Source organism: Haplochromis burtoni, unplaced genomic scaffold, assembly GCF_018398535.1.
Source record: "Haplochromis burtoni strain Fernald_Lab_line unplaced genomic scaffold, NCSU_Asbu1 Contig_14, whole genome shotgun sequence".
Taxonomy (NCBI): domain Eukaryota; kingdom Metazoa; phylum Chordata; class Actinopteri; order Cichliformes; family Cichlidae; genus Haplochromis; species Haplochromis burtoni.
The window spans coordinates 3872200-3883177 of record NW_024582375.1 but is presented as its reverse complement, the minus strand read 5'-3'; the positions used below and the strand labels follow the sequence as shown (position 1 = coordinate 3883177).

At 44.8% G+C, this 10978-nt stretch overlaps 1 protein-coding gene across 1 annotated transcript in view; it reads left to right on the top strand.

Annotated features, from left to right (window-relative positions):
* LOC102298904 (ATP-binding cassette sub-family D member 2) overlaps nt 1–2453 on the top strand; it is an 18386-nt gene extending 15933 nt beyond the window's left edge. The window contains exons 8-10 of the mRNA XM_005915726.3: nt 446–530; nt 1172–1297; nt 1411–2453. Coding sequence (XP_005915788.1) covers nt 446–530; nt 1172–1297; nt 1411–1615 — 416 coding nt within the window. The 3' untranslated portion in view covers nt 1616–2453. The remainder of the gene's footprint in view (nt 1–445; nt 531–1171; nt 1298–1410) is intronic.
* The last annotated feature ends 8525 nt before the right edge of the window (nt 2454–10978 follow it).

Below are 10978 nucleotides of genomic sequence, written 5' to 3'. Positions count from 1 at the left end.
CAACACTTGATTTCAGCCCTGCTGACAAGGGTGGCCCAGGATGGTTAGTTTGGATAGCTGTTTTCCCTTAATAGATGACATCATCATTTAAAAACTGCATTTTGTATTTACTCTATCTTTGTATAGTATCAAAATTTGTGCGATGGTGGTTTGAGACGTGTAAGTGTGACAAATATACAAAAATAAGCAATCAGGCAAATACTTTTTTGCAGCTCTGTATGGTGCTGAAGGGATAACAGCTGATGCTGAATTAGGGTCTGGCTGTGCTTTCATGTTATACCAACTTGTGCCACAAGATGGTGCAGTGAGTGATCCACACAAGTGTTTACGAACATATTATTTCCTCTCATGGTCAAGGCTAAAAACAGTTAAATCCTGGTTCATTACAAAAAAAAGAACACTTAAAAACACTTGCTTACTCTGCAATACCTCCTTTTTTATTCAGGCTGGGATGCTGAGCTGGACTGGAAGGATGTGTTGTCAGGAGGTGAGAAGCAGAGGATGGGTATGGCCCGCATGTTCTACCACAGGTAAGGAGAAAAAGCCTGTGGGTTAACATTTCTTAGCGTGTAGCCCATTGGCTGTTTTCACAGAAGGAATTACTGTTAAGAAATTGAATGCTGAAGAGTAAACTAAAGTGTGTTTTTTCAACGTTTACATATTTGCACAACTCTGTAAATGGTGAATGCTCATAATGAATGTGGCCAAATAATGAGATCAGTATATATGCAGGTAATGTGAGCCAAACTGCAGGTTTTAGATGGTTTTTTGTTTTGTTTTTTTGCTTTTGCTTTTAGACTAATAGAGAGGACTTTATTATGACTATCACAGGCACACAGCTATGGCTGGGAGTTCAGAGGCCACACCCTCTTGTTTGCAAATCATGTGTTTTCAAATGGCAGCCAGTCACAGGAAAGCTGCCCTAAAGAAAGAAGCTAAGACAGCTTGGTTCAGAGGATAAAGTGAGCTCCACTGAAGCCTAGTACGAGATAACATAGGCTTACTTTGAACTTGGAATCATGCTAAGCTACTCTGGAAGTTGCCCCTTTAAAACTATAGTTCATCTGCTGTAACAGTTGGATTTTGTTTATGGGTGTATAGCATAACCAATCCGATTGCATGGAGTGGATGCATAGCACCAACTTAAAACCATTTCCTCTGCCTCTGTCAGGCCTAAATACGCCCTGTTGGATGAGTGCACCAGCGCTGTGAGCATTGACGTGGAAGGAAAGATTTTCCAGGCTGCCAAAGATGCCGGCATCTCCCTGCTCTCCATCACACACAGACCCTCCCTGTGGTAAGCCTCGTCACACTGGGGGAATATTTTGGTCCATAAATGCTAATGTAGTTGGGAGTTGTAGTAGGGAGCAAATCTTTTCTTTGTTTCTAATCCTTCTTCCCCACCTCCAGGAAGTACCACACCCACCTGCTGCAGTTTGACGGGGAAGGAGGCTGGCGCTTTGAGCAGCTGGACACGGCAACGCGCCTCTCCCTCACCGAGGAGAAGCAGCGGCTGGAGACCCAGCTGGCCGGCATTCCCGAGATGCAGAATCGCCTCAACGAGCTCTGCAAGATCCTCGGAGACGACTCTGTCCTAAAAACAGCTGAGGAGTGAGGGGGGAGGTGTGAGAAGAGATCCGAGGGGGTAAAGGAGGATTGAGACGAGGAGAAAAGAAGAAGCTGGGGGTGGTGGAGGAGGTGCGAGGCAATGAAAAGGCAAAGAAATCAGTTTGTTAGTACAATTTTTTTCCCCCTTTTTTTTCTTTCGCCCTGAGCCTCTCGGTAAAGCAGGGGAGCTCTTAATGGCAGCTTTGCCTCTGAGCTCTCCCTTCTCTCCCCTCTCCGTCTTTTCACCCTCTCCTTTGCCCTGCTCCAGTCTGAGAGGCGGGGGAGAGTGAAGTGCATTCGCAAGTATTCCTGCTGCTTGTAATGCACGCTGTTTGCTTCCACTGCTCAAAGTGGCGTGACTGATACACCCAAATTAACCAAGACGATGAATTTGTTTGTTTTGTAGCACTTTACTCTGCTTTCAGAGGTGTGCATGTCACGGTGGCTCTGGGAGCTGCTATTTAGCTGGAAAACCTTTTAAAGGTTAGAGCCACTTTGATGTCCAAAGCAGTATTCCAGTTTAGCAGCAGATTTTCGTTTTCCCGAATGTAATTTTAACTTTTGTTTTTGCAGAGCCACAGTACAATCTGTTTCCTTATACCTCACGTTAGCTTTGTTAGGTTGCACGTCCATGAACCACTGGAATGGGCTCAGATGCCGACTCTATTATTAGAACGATTAGTGACGCAGGTCTGACTCCAGAACTCTAAGTTTCTGGTTTATTGAACAAATACAATGAGATAAAGAGGTCCAGTGAGGAAGGGCAAGCTCATCCTGCTCGGAGAGGGTTTTTTTAGCAGATGAGTGCGCGCACACACACACACACACACACACACACACACACACACACAAAAGGATATCAAATTAGAGGAAAAACAATAACAGTAATTAGTAGTGACCATGTAAGGCTCTGGAAATCTGCTGGAGAGATGCACGCTAGTCATTGTCGATAGTAGATAGTTCATGATTTGGTGTTTTGACAATGTGTGTTTGAGGCAAGTTGTTTCATACACCATAGACAGCATTCATATTTGCCAAGCAATGAAAGGATGACTTTGTGTATTTAAATACTCTACCATGTTCCAGAATATGCTCCACGTTACAGCTGTTTAAGATTATTAAGTTATAATAGATAATAGGTTGTTTTTACACGTGAAGTTGCTGGTAACAAAGATGGAAAGTTGTGATACTGTTAAAATGTTTTTTTTTCCTTTCTTAAAAAAGTTGGGAATTCCGCGCTCCTGCGTGGTGACGGTAACTTGCGATTACAACTGCTTTTATAAATGTACTCTCTTTACGCGGTTCGAACCTGGAATGCTCCTGTTTGATATGGTTCACCAGCTGCAAACAGGACTGCCTTTGCTTTTCAGATTGGGCTGAGTTAAAGGGGACCAATTACGGTTATTCTAATGTTCTAATAATATTTTTATTCTAGCGTAGCTTTGCATGATTCACAGTTCAAAATAATCATTTTTTTCAACCTGAAAAGCTGTTCAAGCGTCTTTCTCTGAAAGGCCACCCGACCTTTGAGCCAACTTTACTCTGATTGGCTGCCCCTCATAAGCAAGCCTGAACAGCAGGTGGGTGGGGCTTTAGTGCCTGAGATTACTCTATAATGATATCGTCATTCTGGAAAAGGTAACACCCACCTTGCGTTCCTTTGGCTCATATAGATAAATAGAAGTGTCTGAAATCAGAGCTTTTGGATGACAGGGATTGTTTGCACATATTTGAAACTTTGGTCATGTTCGATATGAGCCTCCCTCATGTTTTAACGGTGTGGCAGAAAATCTGTAAATGTCTTTTTTATTTGTGACACATTATGTTAATTAAAACAGGAGAAACACTGGACTTCTCTGTGAAACTGTCACACTGTGCTGGATATAAGCCTCAAACAGTGCCAGTTCCATGCCTGACTAACTAGCACAATCTAATGATACCAAGCCATCTCACTGATTACGATACCACTATATTGTTAAAACGCCTCTGTTTTGTTAACATTCCACCATATGTGTGTTCGGAGCCTCAGAGCATGGACAATCAGGTACATCATCAACAAGTGCACTGCTGTATTTCCGTCTACACAAGGACTTCTTAGAATCCTCAGACAAAAATGGCTAAATGACGTCTAAGTTTAGGCATATAAGCAAGCAGGCATTATCTAATCTTTTATGGAACCTTTAATGTATATTGTTGGGTTTGCATGCCAGGATTTGCCTGAGCCCCAGCTGCGTCCCTACCATGCTTACATGCCAGCAATGAAACCTCCCCTCTTGGCTTTTGGGGGACAGTTTAAAAAAAGAACTTCAGAGCATTTAGATGCAGCGCTGCTCTGCTCAGGGTGAGAGCTGCCAGGTTTCTGTGGGACAACCCCTCCCCAAACCCCAAAGAAATGTGACTGGAAAGCAAAAACGAATTTTGAAGATTTGAGTCACTTCTTTTCTTTAATGTCTAAAGGTCCTATCTGGGATGTTCTCTCTATTAAAGAGACTGTTTTCTTCCGGTACGTAAGGGAGAGCATCACGGGCATCACCACAGCCTTGCAAAAACGGCAAGATGGCATACGTTTCTGACCTGAAACACGATCGTCTTGTTCATTTGGACTCTGTTGACAGGAAGGCGCACGATCCGCTGAATGACACAAGAGTCTGCCGAATAAAACTGGAACAAGGAGGTCGGCTCAAAGAAGTGCCTGCTATTTTCACAGGCATAGTGAGACGATAAATCCAGTATTTCATCTTGAATAGACAGGAGAAGAAATGATGAGGTGTCTTCTTCTTCTTTTGTCAGATTTTTATTTATTTGGGGGTTTTTTTGCATCATTTTCGTCCAATCATCCTGCAAAACTGAGGCTAAACCCACTCATTTACTGTTGAGTGGAGTTATTCATTGATGAAAACGCATGATAGGGGACAGGATAGTGAACATTGGTATCAGCTGGACGTAAAATTCACCTGCTGGCAACTAGCAACACAGAGAAGGCAATAATCTGACAGTGTAGTGGTCAAAGCATGTTTCTGCTGCCCCCAAGTGGCCAAAAAAGTTAAAGCAGCTACAGTGTTTGTGGTTGCCTTGATCCTGGTCTGACTATGAACATTTCTCTGCATTGAATTTTTGGCTTGTGAATGAGACCTCATCATTTCTTCCAACCCCACGACACAGCAGGCCTCTGCAGTGGCTTACTGAACTGTTACTTGCTAGTGCAACCCCCCCATACCCCCCACCAACCCCCTCCCAGCCTTTCTCACCCCATCGTTTATTAAGAGACTGAATGTAAGTGAGAGATTATGTATGAAGCAAGTTCTACGCCACTGGATCATACAAGTTTCTTCTTTGTTAACAGCTTGTCGTTTTATAATTGTGTTAATAGTGCATGCTGTTTCATTTTACAAGAGCCACAATGTGGTGTTGCATTTCAGAGCTGCTGTACAGCGTGGTGTGTGAACTGGAATTATGGGAAAGGCCATTTTCATGTTATTCCATGGCTACAGGGCAGCCAGATTCAATCTTTTCAACATTGTCAAAAGCAGATGGATGACTATATGTAAGTTTGAGAATGATGTTGTACTTCTGTGGGATTTGTATTAGGCTGCTGTGTACCACAGACCAGCATGCATTGATTCTTCCTTAAATCCAGGGATTACTACGCTTTGGAATTATTACATAATTATGTTAAAGACATAATTTTCAGTAACAGTAGCCCAGGTCATCTTTTGGGGATCTCATATGACACATGTGTAGGAGTCTGTGTATTTTAAGCCTTTACAGCAAGAGAGCTTGAGCGACATTAAGGTCATCTGATCAAAAATCACTTTATGTTGAGAGATGAAGATGTATTTTCTTGTAAATAAAACGATACAATGCAACCTCAGAAAAATGAACTTGCTTCTTTTTCAGCTTTTTTTTTTTTTCTTCTTTTTTTTCCCTTCCCTCCCCCTTCCTCCTCTTTTTTTTCTCTTTTTTTTTTGCTTTGAGGTAGGAGCCAAAAAGGGTGTAGTTTGTGGGTGTGATCACCCGTGTGTACACCTGTGAGCATGGACGCGCTTGTTTTTTGTTTTTTTAAAAGGTTCCTTCATGTAATAATCTGCTAGAGGGTGTGGGGGGGCCACAGCCCCGTCCTCCAGGGCGTGAAGCAGGTGTGGAGGAGATCAAAACTCCAGACATCCAGAGGCCCCCAGAACACAAGAGACCAAGGAAGACCAACAGAGGGGCAGCTGCGCCACTGTCCCGGAAAGAGCTGAGGAGAGTCCCAGATGAGGGCTCACTCAGCAGCCGCGGAGCAGAAGCCAGGGGGAGTTGCAGTGACGCCCGTGAGCTCCGCCGGCAGCCAGCTGCGCCTGAGTGACCGAGCCCCAGGCCGAGAGGCCGGGGGCACCCCACCTCCGAAGTGGCCCGAGCGAGCCCCAGGCTCCAGGCCCCGATAAGCGGCCGCCAAGGAGTGAGCCGGTGTGTACCTGGACGCCCATCCCCGGACACAAAGAACCACCAACGCACCGATGTCTGAGGGGGTCCGCCACTGGCAGGGGAAGTGGTGGTAGGGGGAGATAGGCCTCCAAACCTTGGAGGGCCTGAGATGTCCCCAGAGAGGTGGCGCCTGACACCCAACCTGACATATAGACACAGACATACAGGCACACACAGATACAAACATCCATTCCCACCCTCATGCTCTCATATGCACTTACTCCACACTCAACCAACGTGGAGACAGACATAAAGAGACGCTGTACACACGATCACACTCCCCAAGCGTACTCTACGAACCGGGTCTAGGTACCCTTGCCCCTGGAGGGGGGAACTGCACCCAGACCCAGGTGGTGTTACCCTTTTCCCTGCGGTGGGGGGAGGCAGACCGCCCCGACTCCGCAGCAGCAGGAAGGCTCCACACTCCAGACCGCAGTCGGACGGCCAACTCCTCCTCCTAGCCCCCCCGCTCCAGCAGGTCGCAGAGAATGGGGGTGAGAGAAGACTCCAAACCTCCCTCCACCCGCTCATTGTAGTGTTGATGCATGTGTGTTCTAAGGTGCATTTAAAACCCAGGAGGGCATGGAGCTACCTGCCAGAGAGCAGCAGGTAAGCGCATGGTCCCTCCTGCTAGCCCTCAATGTCTACGTGTATTTAAAATTGAGAGGTGGGCAACGATGCCAGGGGTGGGGTGTACACCCTGATGGTACTTTGGACTCCGTGTATCGTGCCCACCCCCAAGATCCTATATGTATGTGTAATGAGAGTGTGAGTAATGTGAATGTCTAAGTTGTGGGATAAAATTGAGGCAGAGGCAGCCAGAAGGGGACAGAGGGGGGGGTAGCCTCCTCTGCACCCTGGTGACATACCCCTACTCCAAGGTCCTGCATGTGTGGGTGGTTGTGGTGGAGCGGGAAGAGGGAGGCAGCTGGAGATGGGGAGGGAAGGAAGGGAGGGGCAAGTGACCCCTCCCTGGGGCCAGCTCCCCCGCTGACCCCAGTAGGCACCCCATACTCCGCGACGCCAGGGCCAAGCGGGCCCAGTGCAGCAGCGCCCCCGGCCCCACAGAGCCCGGGACAGTCCACCCAACCCCACCACAGAGAAAACTGCACCCACCCCACCATCCACTCATCTTCCAGACTACATAAGACAATAAACACCCAGGCTGAGATCTTCCTCCACCTCTCCTGTATCTCCCCCTCCTGCAGAGGGAGCTCCTGAGAGAGGAAAGCTCCTGCCAGATGTGACAATCTCCCCCACCAGTTGAAGAGCCCCCCAGGTGGCTCGACGCACCGGCGGCACCCTGCTCCAGGGCTGGGCCCCCATGCACCCACCCGCCCACAACCCCGGCAACACACCAACCAGGACCCAAGCCCCCGAGGCCCGGTCCGGGTCCAGCCCAGAGACGGAGCGCCCCCAGAACCTCACGCCCATCCCGGACCCACCCAGGGGCAGCCAGGCTACCAGGTCAGTAACCCACGTCCGTCAGCACAGACCCTCCCCTAGCCCCGCTGCACGCAGCCGCGAGGAAACAGTCACCGGAGAGCCAACAGAGCCCCTAACCGGACTCTTTTTCAGCTTTTAAGTAAATGCTTGAGTTTAGCCCAGCTTTCAGTGCTGTTAAATAAATGATGATATTTGTACCACATGATGAGCTTTAATAGTTCTTTAAATTTAGCACAGGTCAGAGAATCATATAGGCTGGGCAATACTGGTCTTTTTGGAATTATGACAATGTGTCAGGAGTGCACGAAAAGACGATTTGGTTATTTTAACATCACATAATGTGTCCAGTACAGCAGCATCAGTGCAACTGTCAGCAAATCAATTCAGTTTTATTTATGTCTTACAAAATAACGACGCCTCAAGGCGCTTTATATTGCAAAGTAAAAAACCTATGATAATAGCACTTAGCAACAGTAGGAAAGAAAAACTCCCTTTTAACAGGAAGAAACCTCTGGCATAACTAGGATCAGGGATGGGCAGCCATCTGCTGTTACCGGTTGAGCATGAGGGGAGGAAGACAGAGATGAGGACTGATTATTCAAGACCTCGTTTGTGACAAGAAGAATTTTAAAGTGAATTCTGGATTTAACAGGAAGCCAGTGAAAAGAAGCCGGTATGGGAGAATCATGCCGTCGCATTCTAGTACCTGTCAGTACTCGCTGCAGCATTTTGGATCAGCTGAAAGCTTTTCAGGGAGCTTTAAGGACATCCTGATAATAAAGAAATTACAGTATTCCAGCCAAGAAGTAATACATGCACAAACTAGTTTTCTAGTTTCTGTGAGACAGGATGTTTCTAATTTTAGATATATTGTGAAAATGTAATTATAGGCAATTATCGGCAATCACAGGGAGTAGAAAAGATGGATATAGCCACTGTGACAGCATCCACTGCTTAGTGGTTTTCAACAGTGCTATCGTGGTATTTTGTAACTGGACTTTACAGGAGAACAGCAGCCACCGCATTCTCATGTGACTGGCATGTTGTTGGCCAATGAGAACCCTACTTTCTGAATAAATAATTACTGCTCTTTTGTTCCTTCTAATATAGCTCTAAATGTGTATATATACACCATACAGAATAATAGCCAGTGTATAAATATTGGCAAACTGGGATTTTCCCCAAAGCTTCAGTGTCAGTCAGGCTCCAACAGAGGGTGCAGTGAGTGTCTGAATACAAACAGGAGAATCCCAGAGCTGAAGCTGTTCTATGAGTCAAACCAACACCCAGTTGATCTTTCAGACACCCCAGACATTTTTTTTGTCTTATTATCAACAAAATGAACTGTCATGTTCAAAAGTGATACATAAATGGGAAATAATGAGTCATGTTCCATGTTGTACAAGTACATAGTGAAAGGGGCTGTAGATGGACACACTAATGTAGCAGATAGACAGAGTACGTTGCATATACAACCAAAAAAATACATTTACTAAAGAAGATGCAGCCTGAATGCTGATAGCTAAATGGTTTGAGTTCATTTTTGTAATTGCTGAATCCTTGTTGAAAAGCTTGTTGAATGAGGTGAAATACACTGAATCATTCACCTGAAAGCCAAAGTGCAGAACTGTTGAAAACTGACGTTCACCCAGAAGTTCTTTCAAATTTGGAAAGTTGCTGAACGTCTTTAAAATGTACATTAGAACAACTGACTATTGACCCAAAAAAAAGTTAGAATGAATATTGAAAGCTCATATTCTTCATAAAATTATGTATTTTAAATGTCTAAACTCAAGAATCAGAACATTTGCAGAATATGTGCTCTGTGTGTGTCTATATGTGAGTATCACAGAGTGAGTGACATACAGAGAAAGAGGGGAACTGGCACCAGTTGAAAAGGTAAAATAGTTTTTAATCTTTAACTGTTTTGTGGGTTTAATTTCATTTAATTTCATTTAATTTCTTTTATTTTTATTCACATATTACACAGACTGAACAGGCTGAAGCAGAGCAGCACCTGGCCTATTTTCAAGTATCATTAAGGTTACAGCGTGTAACATTTCACCATTACATGTCAGTAGATTGCAGATTGCAGTCTACTGAATTCACTTTTCTTGTCCCAGAAAACCTAAACTCCTCAGCAATGTCCACAATTACATTGGGATACTTAAAGAGAAGCAGCAGGAAGCACAAAGCTCCAAAATGCTCACAACTCAAGAAGTAGTGACAGACATAGTTACCTACATCCTGCAGAGTTTCTGGGAGCTTCCTCCTCGCCCCCTCTTAAACATGGCCTCCCAAAGGCTGAGCATACTCTCCATCAGTGTCACAAAGGCCACTTTGGATCGAATCTCCAAAACTTTTACAGCACTGAAAAGCCAGACCATTTTCTCCTGCTCCATCAGGGACAACGTGGTCCAGACCATCATGAGAGAAATCTGATTTAGATGTCTAAACTCAAGAATCTCAAATGACAAACCAGCATATTTACCAAATATCTGCTCTGTGTGTCTGTCTGTGAGTATTAGAGTGTAAATTACAGAGAAAGAGGGGAACTGGCATCAAATGAACAGGCAAAATAGTTTTTAATCATTAAAGATTTTGTGGGTTTTACTTTAAGAATAATTGTGTGTTAGTGTTTAGACAAAGTATATACATACAACAGCTTTCAGTTGGACTGGAGTAAATACAGAGATACTGTTGCTCTGTGGCAAAGCCCTGTTAAATCTGCCGCGATGCACCTGCTGAAAAACTGCTTCTAAAAGTCCACGTTTTGAGGGTAAAATAATGACTGTAGACCAAAAACTGTGGACAAAGCAGCTTCTTACTGAAACAGCCAATATTTCATCCCATTGACACCCATTATAAACTCTGAAACGGGTGGGGAAGGGGGGGGGCATTAAACTTAAACTGGAACTGAAGAAAAACTATAAAAGACATTGAAAAGATAAATCCAAGCTGAATAGTTCAATGTCTTGGCTTATTTTACAGTTTAAAAGGTGTCTGTAGGTCAATGTGTGTGGAAGTAGAGTTGAAAGAGGATTTGAAAAGTCTCCATATTGACATACATGATCAATTTTTGTTGAATACAAATCTTCAGAATTATAGTTCACGGGTGTAATAATAAGAATTCACCAGTAGATGGCAACGTGGCCAAGTTCAATTTTGTGCCCTATAACGTCATCTAATTATTACACAGACAGAAGAGGCCAGGTTTATATTAAGTGGAAGTTTAAAATCGCTTCACATCGCCATGTTTAGGGTTTCAAGGACTGCAGGCCATGCATATATTCTGGAGTTTTTAGCGATATGTCACTATAAAGTCAGTTTCACTGAGCTGACAGTCGACACAAGTGTGTTATTATTATTATTATTATTACTTTTATTATTGCTGGTGTGTGAGGTTGCCCCCTGCCTGGATTGGTACGGCTCTCCTGGGGGGAGGAGCTTGGTTACGTCC